At 48.1% G+C, this 13,213-nt stretch overlaps 1 protein-coding gene across 1 annotated transcript in view; it reads right to left on the bottom strand.

Moving 5' to 3' along the window:
* The window catches only part of LOC147725803 (uncharacterized), a 443,482-nt gene that overhangs the window by 244,600 nt on the left and 185,669 nt on the right, over positions 1-13,213 (bottom strand). Inside the window, exon 6 of the mRNA XM_086959980.1 lies at positions 7,268-7,350. Coding sequence (XP_086816106.1) covers positions 7,268-7,350 — 83 coding nt within the window. The remainder of the gene's footprint in view (positions 1-7,267; positions 7,351-13,213) is intronic.

The following is a 13,213-nucleotide window of genomic DNA, read 5'->3' as shown; positions in this document are numbered from 1 at the left end:
GGCACTCCAACGCTGCTCTCTGGGGAGTAGCCTCCTGCTTATAAAAGCAACAGGTTGGTTCTGGCCTTCCTCATTGATCTGGGAGAGGACCGCTCCTATCCCCAGCTCTGAGGCATCAGTCTGCACTATGAACTGCTTGGAGTAGTCTGGTGCTTTTAGAATGGGTGCTGAGCACAATGCTTCTTTCAGGGTGTCAACAGCCTTTTGGCAGTTAACAGTCCAGTTTACTTTTTCGGGCATCTTATTGGAAGTGAGTTCTGTGAGGGGAGTCACAATGGACCCAAATCCTTTCACAAACTTCCTATAGTATCCAGTCAAGCCAAGGAATGCCCCGACTTGGGTCTGGGTGGTTGGAGCTGCCCAGTCCAGGATGCTCTGGATCTTGGGCTTTAAGGGTTGAACCTGGCCTCCACCAACAAGGTGGCCCAAGTACACCACAGTGTCCTGCCCTATCTGGCATTTGGATGCCTTGATAGTCAGTCCTGCAGATTGCAGGGCTTGCAGAACCTTCCCACGGTGGATCAGGTGATCCTGCCAGGTGGAGCTAAAGACAGCAATATCATCAAGATAAGCTGCACTAAAGGATCCCAACCCAGTCAAGACTTTGTTCACCAACCTCTGGAAGGTGGCAGGGTCATTCTTTAACCCAAAAGGCATTACAGTAAACTAATGGTGCCTATCAGGGGTGGAGCTGTTTTCTCTTTGGCTCCTTGGGCCATGCCAATATGCCAGTAACCTGCAGTTAAGTCAAAGGTGCTGAGGAATGTGGCTTCCCCTAACTTGTCTATCAACTCATCTGCTCTTGGAATGGGGTGAGCATCTGTCTTGGTGACAGAGTTGAGCCCTCTAGAGTCCACACAGAACCTCATCTCTCTCTTTCCACCCTGTTGATGAGGTTTGGGGACTACAACCACTGGGCTGGCCCAGGGGCTCTCAGAGGGTTCAATCACCCCTAGCTCCAGCATCTTGCTGACTTCAGCTTTGATGCTTTCCTGGACTTGGTCTGATTGTCGATAGATTTTGTTCTTGACAGGGTTACTGTCACCAGTGTCCACATCATGGGTACACCAGCTGGTCAGACCAGGGGTCAAGGAAAAGATACTAGCAAACTGTTAGACTTGCTTGCAGCCAGTCTGCTGTTGGGTTGAGAGGGTGTCTGGAAAGACCACTCCATCCACTGACCAATCTTTTGGGCTGGAAGAGAGGAGATCAGGGAGAGGTTCACTCTCTGCTACCTGTTCCTCATCAGTCACCATCAGCATGGTGAGGTCAGCCCTGTCATTGTAGAGCTTAAGGCTGTTCATATGGATAACCCTTCTGGGTGTCCTGCTTGTTCCCTGGTCCACTTAGTAAGTGACCTCACTCTTTTTCTCCAGGATAGGGTAAGGGCCACTCCATCTGTCTTGGACGGCCCTTGGTGCCACTGGGTCCAAACCCCACACCTGTTGTCCAGGTTGAAATTCAACCAGTGCAGCTGTTTGGTCATACCAGTGCTTCTGAAGCTCCTGGCTGGCTTTGAAATTCTAGGATGCCTTTTCCATATACTCAGCCATTCTTCCTTCCATAGGAGAACATTGCAGAACTCAGAAATTGCACTGTGTCCACTTTTAGTAAAACGAATATTTGAAAACATACTCATCTGAACCATTTTTCTCTGATGCCTAAACATATATAAAGGTACTTGCCATTTTTATAAATTGTTGAGGATTGCCTTTTTGAGTCCTGTGTGTCGTTTTTCAAACATTGACAATATTTTGCAAATGTCTTGCAGTCGTCTGTGTTAAGCCAAGGCTGCTCGACCACACTACCCCCTAATTTAGCACTTTGGGATTGCACAGCAAACCCCTGCCCACTCCTGAGGGAACTACTGGACTCTTTACAAGGTATATCAACTTGTTGAAACTGCACATAAAGAGCCAGCATCCTACAGCAGTCGACCACCACTGTCTTCTAGGCAGTCTAGAAAAACTTAGCGTTAATAACTGGTTCTCCTCCCATCCCGCGGACAGATTCTGCATCATTCCTTTTCTCAAATCACTATCTTTCAGCATCAACACTGATGTACTTCAAATCTCAATCATGTCACGAGTCTTTATCACCTACTACCAAACTAATCAGGACCTTCAACCCAACAATCTTAAATTACTTCAAAGACACTCTGCTCTTAAAACTGGAATGTCTGATTGAACTAGACTTCTCAGGACAAGACCACTGCCTCTGGGCTGTCCACCAATGAATACGGAGAACACACCTACAACTTAACGCGTCCAAAACAGAGTTTCGAGCATGTGGAGAATGCAGTAACTGGCTCCAGGAACCACCAGTGACGTTTATGGAAGTGAAAAACCTGGAAGTGATCACAGAAGTCTGACCCCCTAATACCTCGAGTTGCTTCCATCCCATGCAGATTCTACAGCAAGTCTTTCTATACGGAGGTTTCCCACGGGAACTGCAGACTCCTCTTGCCCACTCTCATGTAGGCTACGCCAACAAGCAAGCAAGTGGCCTAGTGTTGCTGCCCTGAAAACTTAATGCGGCTGGGTTCTGTATTTTTTGCAAACTACTCCATGTCGGTCTACAGGACCACGTCTTTTGGCTCCCACTGCCCGATGCTTGGCCTTCAAGACTGAATAACCCACCGGGACATCTTCAGCAATGCTCCACCCTTCATCCAAGCGAAGCTACGACGACGTTCACAGAAGAGACCCCAGTGATGCGTACACTTGCGCCTCAGCTGTCTACTGCTCCAGCCTTCATCCAAGCGAAGGTATGACGACGTTCACAGAAGAGACCCCAGTGATGCGTACACTTGCGCCTCAGCTGTCTACTGCTCCAGCCTTCATCCAAGCGAAGCTACGACGACATTCACAGAAGAGACCCCAGTGATGCGTACACTTGCCCCTCAGCTGTCTACTGCTCCAGCCTTCATCCAAGCGAAGCTACGGCGACGTTCACAGAAGAGACCCCAGTGATGCGTACACTTGCGCCTCAGCTGTCTACTGCTCCAGCCTTCATCCAAGCGAAGCTACGACGACGTTCACAGAAGAGCCCCCAGTGATGCGTACCCTTGCGCCTCAGCTGTCTACTGCTCCAGCCTTCATCCAAGCGAAGCTACGACAACGTTCACAGAAGAGACCCCAGTGATGCGTACACTTGCGCCTCAGCTGTCTACTGCTCCAGCCTTCATCCAAGCGAAGCTACGAAGACGTTCACAGAAGAGACCCCAGTGATGCGTACACTTGCGCCTCAGCTGTCTACTGCTCCAGCCTTCATCCAAGCGAAGCTACGACGACGTTCACAGAAGAGACCCCAGTGATGCGTACACTTGCGCCTCAGCTGTCTACTGCTCCAGCCTTCATCCAAGCGAAGCTACGGCGACGTTCACAGAAGAGACCCCAGTGATGCGTGTACTTGCGCCTCAGCTGTCTACTGCTCCAGCCTTCATCCAAGCGAAGCTACGGCGACGTTCACAGAAGAGACCCCAGTGATGCGTACACTTGCGCCTCAGCGGACTACCATCCGTGCAAAAACACACCTATCGTTGAATTCCTTTTCTTTCTTTGTAAACTGAAGAAATACGTTTGTTACTTCGTCAGATGACCTCATATTGAGCTGATTAACAAACCTGTTTCAGCACGAAAATACTCTACAGGGAGAACGCGTCGTACAAATACACGTTATGAGCATCCAGAATCAGCAGCCATGACTAGAAAGGGTTGAGCATAACCCAGGAACAGACTTGCCCAAAACGAGAACAAAACAAATCGAGTCATTGGCACAATAACCTGCTCAGGTATCTCTCACTCTGCTTTGCTGCACTCAAAGGCAGAGAGATGTAATTAGTACTATGTGAGCGGCCGATGCCCCACATAAGACAGCACAACACTGCACTCATGCGCTTCTCTGCAGTCATACACAAGCACCTAACAAGCATAAGAAACAGATCACACTCATCCACTTCAGTAAACATGAACATACCGCACCACAACCATGTTACAATCACAACTCTCATAATATCAACAAATGACTCACACATGCCACAGCAGACACCTGTGCACACATACATCCTCTTCCATCTAACCATGACCACAGAGTAGGGGGCTACTTGTCCATACATGTGTTTCGTGACTAGTCAGGGACAAGATGTGCTATGTAAATTCAACCACAATACAGTACACTGAGTAAGTGTTGTTGGTGATCTGTGATCTGTTGGTGATCTGAAAACTGGCCCGACAACACACATGTAGCTTGTTGCCCTCACACCGCTATGAACCACCTGTAGATGTTATGGAGGCTCTTGGAAATGGCTCGTTTTTATTTACAGAGAGAAAGTCATCTGTGAGATTCAGGAACCTTCAAGGAGCTTCAGGCAGACGCATCAGGCGGAGGCATTGCAGTAAACATCAGGCAGAAGCATCGCAGTAAACATCAGGCAGAAGCATTGCAGTAAACATCAGGCAGAAGCATTGCAGTAAACATCAGGCAGAAGCATCAGACAGAAGCATCGCAGCAAACATCAGGCAGAAGCATTGCAGTAAACATCAGGCAGAAGCATCGCAGTAAACATCAGGCAGAAGCATCGCAGTAAACATCAGGCAGAAGCATCGCAGTAAAAATCAGGCAGAAGCATCAGACAGAAGCATCGCAGTAAACATCAGGCAGAAGCATCGCAATAAACATCAGGCAGAAGCATCGCAGTAAACATCAGGCAGAAGCATTGCAGTAAACATCAGGCAGAAGCATCAGACAGAAGCATCGCAGCAAACATTAGGCAGAAGCATTGCAGTAATCAGGCAGAAGCATTGCAGTAAACATCAGGCAGAGGCATCAGGCAGAAGCATTGCAGTAAACATCAGGCAGAAGCATTGCAGTAAACATCAGGCAGAAGCATTGCAGTAAACATCAGGCAGAGGCATCAGGCAGAAGCATTGCAGTAAACATCAGGCAGAAGCATTGCAGTAAACATCAGGCAGAGGCATCAGGCAGAAGCATTGCAGTAAACATCAGGCAGAAGCATCGCAGTAAACATCAGGCAGATGCATCCGGAAGAAGCTTCAGGCAGAAGCATCACAGTAAACATCAGGCAGAAGCACCAGACAGAAGCATCGCAGCAAACATCAGGCAGAAGCATTGCAGTAAACATCAGGCAGAGGCATCAGGCAGAAGCATTGCAGTAAACATCAGGCAGAAGCACCAGACAGAAGCATCGCAGCAAACATCAGGCAGAAGCATTGCAGTAAACATTAGGCAGAGGCATCAGGCAGAAGCATTGCAGTAAACATCAGGCAGAAGCATCGCAGTAAACATCAGGCAGAAGCATTGCAGTAAACATCAGGCAGAAGCATCAGACAAAAGCATCGCAGCAAACATCAGGCAGAAGCATCGCAGTAAACATCAGGCAGAAGCATCGCAGTAAACATCAGGCAGAGGCATCAGGCAGAAGCATTGTAGTAAACATCAGGCAGAAGCATCGCAGTAAACATCAGGCAGATGCATCCGGAAGAAGCTTCAGGCAGAAGCATCACAGTAAACATCAGGCAGAAGCACCAGACAGAAGCATCGCAGCAAACATCAGGCAGAAGCATTGCAGTAAACATCAGGCAGAGGCATCAGGCAGAAGCATTGCAGTAAACATCAGGCAGAAGCATCGCAGTAAACATCAGGCAGAAGCATCGCAGTAAACATCAGGCAGAAGCATCAGGTAGAAGCATCAGGCAGAAGCATTGCAGTAAACATCAGGCAGAAGCATCAGACAGAAGCATCGCAGCAAACATCAGGCAGAAGCATTGCAGTAAACATCAGGCAGAAGCATTGCAGTAAACATCAGGCAGAGGCATCAGGCAGAAGCATTGCAGTAAACATCAGGCAGAAGCATTGCAGTAAACATCAGGTAGAAGCATCAGGCAGAAGCATCAGACAGAAGCATCGCAGCAAACATCAGGCAGAAGCATTGCAGTAAACATCAGGCAGAAGCATTGCAGTAAACATCAGGCAGATGCATCCGGAAGAAGCATCAGGCAGAAGCATCGCAGTAAACATCAGGCAGAGGCATCAGGCAGAAGCATTGCAGTAAACATCAGGCAGAAGCATCGCAGTAAACATCAGGCAGAGGCATCAGGCAGAGGCATTGCAGTAAACATCAGGCAGAAGCATCAGACAGAAGCATCGCAGCAAACATCAGGCAGAAGCATTGCAGTAAACATCAGGCAGAAGCATTGCAGTAAACATCAAACAGAAGCATCGCAGCAAACATCAGGCAGATGCATCCGGAAGAAGCATCGGGCAGAAGCATCGCAGTAAACATCAGGCAGAGGCATCAGGCAGAAGCATCGCAGTAAACATCAGGCAGAGGCATCAGGCAGAAGCATTGCAGTAAACATCAGGCAGAAGCATCAGACAGAAGCATCGCAGCAAACATCAGGCAGAAGCATTGCAGTAAACATCAGGCAGAAGCATTGCAGTAAACATCAGGCAGAGGCATCAGGCAGAAGCATTGCAGTAAACATCAGGCAGAAGCATCGCAGTAAACATCAGGCAGAGACATCAGGCAGAAGCATCGCAGTAAACATCAGGCAGAAGCATCAGGCAGAAGCATCGCAGTAAACATCAGGCAGAAGCATCGCAGCAAACATCAGGCAGATGCATCCGGAAGAAGCATCAGGCAGAAGCATCGCAGTAAACATCAGGCAGAGGCATCAGGCAGAAGCATTGCAGTAAACATCAGGCAGAAGCATCAGGCAGAAGCATCGCAGTAAACATCAGGCAGAGGCATCAGGCAGAGGCATTGCAGTAAACATCAGGCAGAAGCATCAGACAGAAGCATCGCAGTAAACATCAGGCAGAAGCATCGCAGTAAACATCAGGCAGAAGCATTGCAGTAAACATCAGGCAGAAGCATTGCAGTAAACATCAGGCAGAAGCATTGCAGTAAACATCAGGCAGAGGCATCAGGCAGAAGCATTGCAGTAAACATCAGGCAGAAGCATTGCAGTAAACATCAGGCAGAAGCATCAGACAGAAGCATTGCAGTAAACATTAGGCAGATGCATCCGGAAGAAGCATCAGGCAGAAGCATCGCAGTAAACATCATTGCAGTAAACACCAGGCAGAAGCATTGCAGTAAACACCAGGCAGAAGCATTGCAGTAAACATCAGGCAGAAGCATTGCAGTAAACATCAGGCAGAAGCATCGCAGTAAACATCAGCGATCCGCATATGTTAATGACAATTCAGTATCAAACTGACCCAGGTCTTGGGAACACCGTACCTTTATGTGTTTATAAGGCGGAGGCTTGAGGTCATTTTTACTGCTTTTTATACGTTGCAAATAAACATCCGTTTCCTTGAGTGCTGTGGGAAATATAGAAAAAAAAACTAAAAATTAATACGCAACAGTCACAGTTAGCTCAGTACTTTAGGAGCAGTGCAACTGCCATCAGTTGGAACAGTTCGTGGCCAGAGGAGAACGATACAAGTTTTTAAAGACCAGTTGGAGGAGCAGCTTTGCTTTGTAGTTTCACTGCATGCAAGACTCAATGACACAATAACAATTGACATCAAATCTTTACACCGACTTTCGGGGGTGAGGGGGTCAAGGGTTTAATTTGACAGAATTAGCGCTCCTGAGGCGGAAACTGGGAGCTAGGGCACTTACTTTGAAATTGTAGCTCCTGCTATTTTTTAGTAGTATGTAGTATAGCTTTATTTCGATACGGTACATATCATAAAAGCAGTACAAAGAATAAAAACATTACAGAGATGCATAATATAAAATACCGTAGGGAATCATAATAAAAACAGTAATACACAAAATACACATTTAAGCTATCCTTACAGATGTTTACACTAGTATCTAAAACAGGTCACAAAAAAGGGCATTACTGGATCAATAGCTTTCTTGCAGATCTTATACGCCATGCCCAGCCAAGAAATTTTGCCATGCAGCATGCAAAGAATGGGCGGGCATCAGAGCGCAGTATACGTAGGGCTTCTAGATGTGATCTTGTTCCCAGACTTCTACACAAGGGCTTTAGCCATTTCAATCTAGGAGCTTCATAGACACTGCACTCGAACAGGAGGTGGGCGACAGACTCAACCCTTGAATCACAAAACGGACAAAACGGGACCGTTTGAAAAGGAGGATTCCAAGAGGAAGTTAACAATCCTAGGGGGAGAACACCCACCCTAAATTTGAAGTAAAGTGATCTGTCTCCAGAGCTGTGGATTAGGTCCAAATAAGGTTCCCTGAAGGGGAGCTCTTTGACTAGTAAGAACTGGGCAACAGATTTGCAATGGTTGGAATTACGCATTCTGTTGTTTTTTACCCATAACCAGTAGGCGTTCTTTAGGAACTGCTTGGGCGGTGTTGTTTTATTGGCCCAGGCATCTCCTAATCCCAGCTCATAGAGCAATCGTTTTACCTCCCTGAACCAGGGTATCTTATTGCAACCTGGGAGAGCCAACAAATCTTTCAGGGCGTCAGCGTAACTACACAATTCTGGGACATTCCATACCCGGGACCAAAGTAGCAGGGGACGTAATTTTGCTTGCTCACAAATTGGGCGAGTACCTGCATCCAGCAAGAGGGGGATTGTAGGAGTACTGTGGGGTAGCCTCATCAGATCTTTATGGAAATTATTTTCCAGATGGGCCAAGGTATCGACTCTCTGCATACCCCACAGTTCGGCGCCATATAGAGCTGCGCTTACAACCCTTGCTCTGTAGATATCTAGCACTGCCCCAATTGGTTTCAAAGAAGAGGCTCGTTGCTCCTTGAGCAAGGCACCTGTGACCCTTTTATGAGTCAGAAACACCTTTTGGTGGTGTGCCTTCCAACACATAGAGTCACACAAACGTATTCCCAGGTAATCAAATTCTTTGACTCTCTCCAGGGGGATGGAGTCTAGAACGGGTGGGGCGACGGATTTCTTGGGGGGGTTAAGGACAAGGAATTTGGTCTTGCTTATGTTTATAGCTAAACCCCTGCTGTCACAGAAGGATTTAAAGCTAGAAAGCAATTTCTGAATGCCCGCTGGGGATTTCGAGATCAGGAGGGTGTCATCTGCAAACAGGAGCGTTGGGACTTTTCTGCCCGCCAGAGTAGGTGCATCCGCAGGGTGTTGCAGCAGATGCTCCACCACTCCGTTGACATATAGAGAAAACAGAGTGGGGGCAAGCACACACCCCTGGCGGACGCCCCTGTCTACTGGGATGCGAGATGTTTTTTCTCCCTGGACACCCCACCTGATCTGGGCGAAATTGTCTTAACGTACCCCCTCCCAGCACCACCACATTCCAGTATATCATCAGAAGGCGGAATGTTTGCTCAATGGTGCCTGTCCCTGTTCTAAAACCTGCCTGGAAATCGGGCAGGATCTTTCCCTCATCGGCCCACTGCAGGATCCTACCCAGGACAACTTTCCCCGCAACCTTCTGGGTTGAATCCAACAAACTTATAGGGCGATAGTTGGCTGGGTCGTCCCTGCTGCCTTTCTTAAAGATAGGCACAACTTCTGCACCCCTCCAAGAGTCAGGAAAAGATCCTTCCAGCAGAGCCTCATTTAGAAGTGAAGCAATTAATCTGCTCCACACTGCTGGGTAGGATTTCAGTAGGTCCCCTGGGATCCCGTCGGGGCCTGGAGCCTTATTGGGGACAATGCCCCTGATAGCCCTTTCAACTTCCTGGCTAGTGAAAGGGAGGTCAATAGCAAGAGCATTAACTGTTGTAATGGACAAGGATCCCGGACATGGAGGAGACAAGTCCAGCGCAGCAGAATAAAGTTTGGAAAAATGGGCAAACCAAGCGTCGCCCGGGATATTACAGGTTATTTGCTGGTCAATGGGCTTATCCCTAGTTCTTAGGAGATCCCAGAACCCTTTAGAATCCTTCATGCTACTAGCTTCGGTTAGAACGCACCAGAAGTGATAATCATGAGCCTCCTTTGCCTCAGCCACTATTTTTTTGTAGGATTTCCTTGCAGAACTAATAGCGACCTGGTCCCTACTCTTTACCGCAGCAATAAGCTCCCCCTTAGCAATACGACATTTAGGAGGATACCATTTGTCTCTAGCATTGGAGTCACTTTTGGAACCCACCCTGGGCTTAGTGTATTGAATAATAAACAGTTTACTCAGTGCAACTATGGTCTCTAAGAAAAGTGATAAGACTTTTGTACTGGATGGGCTTAAAGCGTCAAGCCGTGGCTCCACCACAGACAAGATGGACCCGGCTTGCGCCAACCTTGCCTCATCTGCTTTAACTTTTGCCCACTTCAAACGCCTGCCACAATTGGACGGAACAATTTCATGGGATGACTTCCAGATATGGACTTGCTTGTCGTGCTTCTTAGTTTGCAAAGGGGAGAGAGGGTTAAGCAAAGAGGGTTATGATCACTATCGCAAGATGCTACAACCTCCATATCTAGGTGAAAGGGCCAGAGATTATAATTCAAGATGACAAAATCGATTCTGGAGGTGTGGCCCAGTCTGTTATAAGTGTGAGCACCCATAAGGTCCGATTTTGAACGCCCATTCACTGATCTCAGATTATGCTCCAAACAGAGTGCATTGATGTCTATCGCACTTTGTGTCCATTTGGGGATCGGGTCAAGGGACAGGGTCGGGATACCCCTTCTTGCATCTTCTTCAAAGGAATCCAAAATATCTTCTTTTGCCAAGGGTTCAAAACAACAGTTAAAGTCGCCTGCAAGGAGAATATAGGAGTCGATCTTGCAAGCAGCTAGGTCGTTGCTAAGACCTGTCTGAGGTAGGCTTGGTGTCCCGCTCCTGGCGCCCCTCAGATATAGGTTGAAAACCTCTAGCATCCTTCCCCCCTGGCAATATATTGAGATCCTCTGCAAGTCGGGAGAGTGCGTGGACCTATGGCTCACTTTTAGGCCCAAAGCAATGCTAACCCATATTAAAAGGCCTCCAGACGGGCGACCCTTTGAACCCCTTTGTTGAAGAGCTGGGACAAAATAGGTGGTAAATCCTACTCTATGTTTCGGTTCCAGGGTCCAGGTTTCTTGCAGGATACAAATATCAAATGGCTCTAAAAACACATTCCATTCGGGATTATCAAAGTTCCGATTTAGCCCTGCCACGTTCCAGCTTACAATCTTTAACGGGGGTGCAGCTATGGTAGGTTGGCTGAAAGAGTGAGTAGATGCAGGTGGAATAGGCACAGCCACTAAGGGTAACCTTTCTAGGGGCTCATCTTGGGAAATTTTGTGGGAGGATGTGGGGACCATAATTCCCTCAGGCTGGGTTCCTACAGATGATGTGGCCTGTATGGGGGCCTTTGGTAGGATGTGGGAGGGTTCCAACTGGTCATCCCTACCTTGTGGGCTAAAAACTCCCAAATCAGTCAGCTCAGCTAGATCTACACTACTCTTAGCTATCAAACCCCCCTCAGATGATGTTCGTAATAAGCCAGAGGGTTGGACAGTGACTAAGGATTCGATACCTACACAAAGGGAGTCGGGACGCCCATGGGCTAGCAAAGATGGTGCATTACCCGCTGTGTGGGAACCAGAGTGCCTGGGGAGTCAATCTACTTCCTCCAGGCCTCTGAATCTATTTGAGATTGGGAAACCATTCCAATGTAAAAGGGGATCCACTTGATGGTTATTATAGCGATTTCTCCTTGGTTGGTGATGGACTAATGACCAATTGACCGTCTGATTATACATGGGTCGTGGGGGATAGAAAAAGGACAAAGGTCTCGGGATGACAGAGGACCCTTCACTGCAGGGCCACGAGCATATATGCTGAGCCATGTGCGGATCGTCAAAAGTTACAACTATACAATCCCCCGCGTTCGTTTTCCTAGTTGGGCCCACCCAGGAAGTTCTGCGCACCATCAGAACTTTACTTCTGCGGCCATTGGGAATAGGTCTATTGACATTGAGCCAATGCATTATTTTATTTTTCAAGGACCAGTGATTCTCATATTGGCCACTGCTAATCTGTGGAACTCCCGTCAGCACGACTACAAAGTCGTTGGCTTCCGGGGGAAGGTCAATATAGCCCCCTCTAAAATTATTCTTTACCTGGAAGTCCTGGGTAGGCGGTATAGTTGCCTCACCAGGCTGGGGTTTTGAAGTTGTACCAGTTTTAGTGTTAGCAGGTAAGTGGGTTGGAGCCCGTTTGGGGGCCTTAGGGATTGTAACAGTTGACATTTGGTCCACCGTCACAGTCCTCGGTTTGGGGACCGGGCGTGCAGTGGTAGGTATAGTGGGCAGACTTTGGGGTGCTTGTGCTGTGGGAGCTGGAGAAATAGCATCAGCTACAGGGAGGCCCTGATTCTCAAGACTTCTCAACCCGAGAGTGGCCAGAGCAATAATGCTCTTTTCCATCTCAAGTAGGTTATTTTCGATTCGTGAAAGTCTGAGATCTAGAGGAGAAAGAAGCTTTTTAAGGGATTCCCATACCAGATCTATAAATTCCCTATCGTTGTTGCCCAAACCATCTATCTGTAAACCTTCAGTTACTGGGGTGGTACCGGATGATTGCTCGATGGTTGTCCCCGCCCCAACTCCCTCCGGTGGGGGCTGCTTCCCAAGAGGCCGGACACCTTTGGTGGTAGGTGTTAAGCCTTTCGTCAGTGTCAAGTGTTGTGACACCGCGATTTTCGCCTTCTTCCGTGAATAAGCGGAACGAGAGCGTGGCTTCCGGTTTGGTTGGGTAGCACTAGGGGCATTAAAAACCACTGGAGGGGGAAGGGTAGTAATGACATTCTGAGTGGAAGAGGTGGCAGGTACACTCGCTTCCACGAGGTTGGGTTGTAGGGTGTGGAGTGGAGAAGGGATAAGTTGAGGCGGAGTCGGGTGAAACTCAGCCTGTGAGATTATACAGTGGGGAATGGGAGGGCGCTCTGGGGTAACCGCCGCAGCTATAGGGCCCAAGAAGAATTTTTTAGAGGTAGCAATAACTTCAGACAATCTTCTAACCGCTGCGAACTCAAGAGATACCCGAGTTTGAAGCTTGGATATTTCCTGGTCAATGGCGAAGTTAGTACGGGTAATGAAGTCATCCATTGGACCACTAATTGAATGACCACCTTTAGAGGCCTTACTCCTGGTTACTCTAGTGCACATATCTTAAGCAAGGGGCAGGGCCAGGCAACAAGTAATATATGGAATGGAGGGCGAAGATTGAACTATGTGGTCCTCTATTGTAGGGAACAGTGGGCGCAAGAGGGTGGGCCAGTCCA

Source organism: Lissotriton vulgaris, chromosome 3_1 (assembly GCF_964263255.1).
Source record: "Lissotriton vulgaris chromosome 3_1, aLisVul1.2, whole genome shotgun sequence".
NCBI lineage: Eukaryota > Metazoa > Chordata > Amphibia > Caudata > Salamandridae > Lissotriton > Lissotriton vulgaris.
The sequence above is the reverse complement of the archived record's forward strand: the minus strand, read 5'-3'. Positions and strand labels throughout refer to the sequence as shown.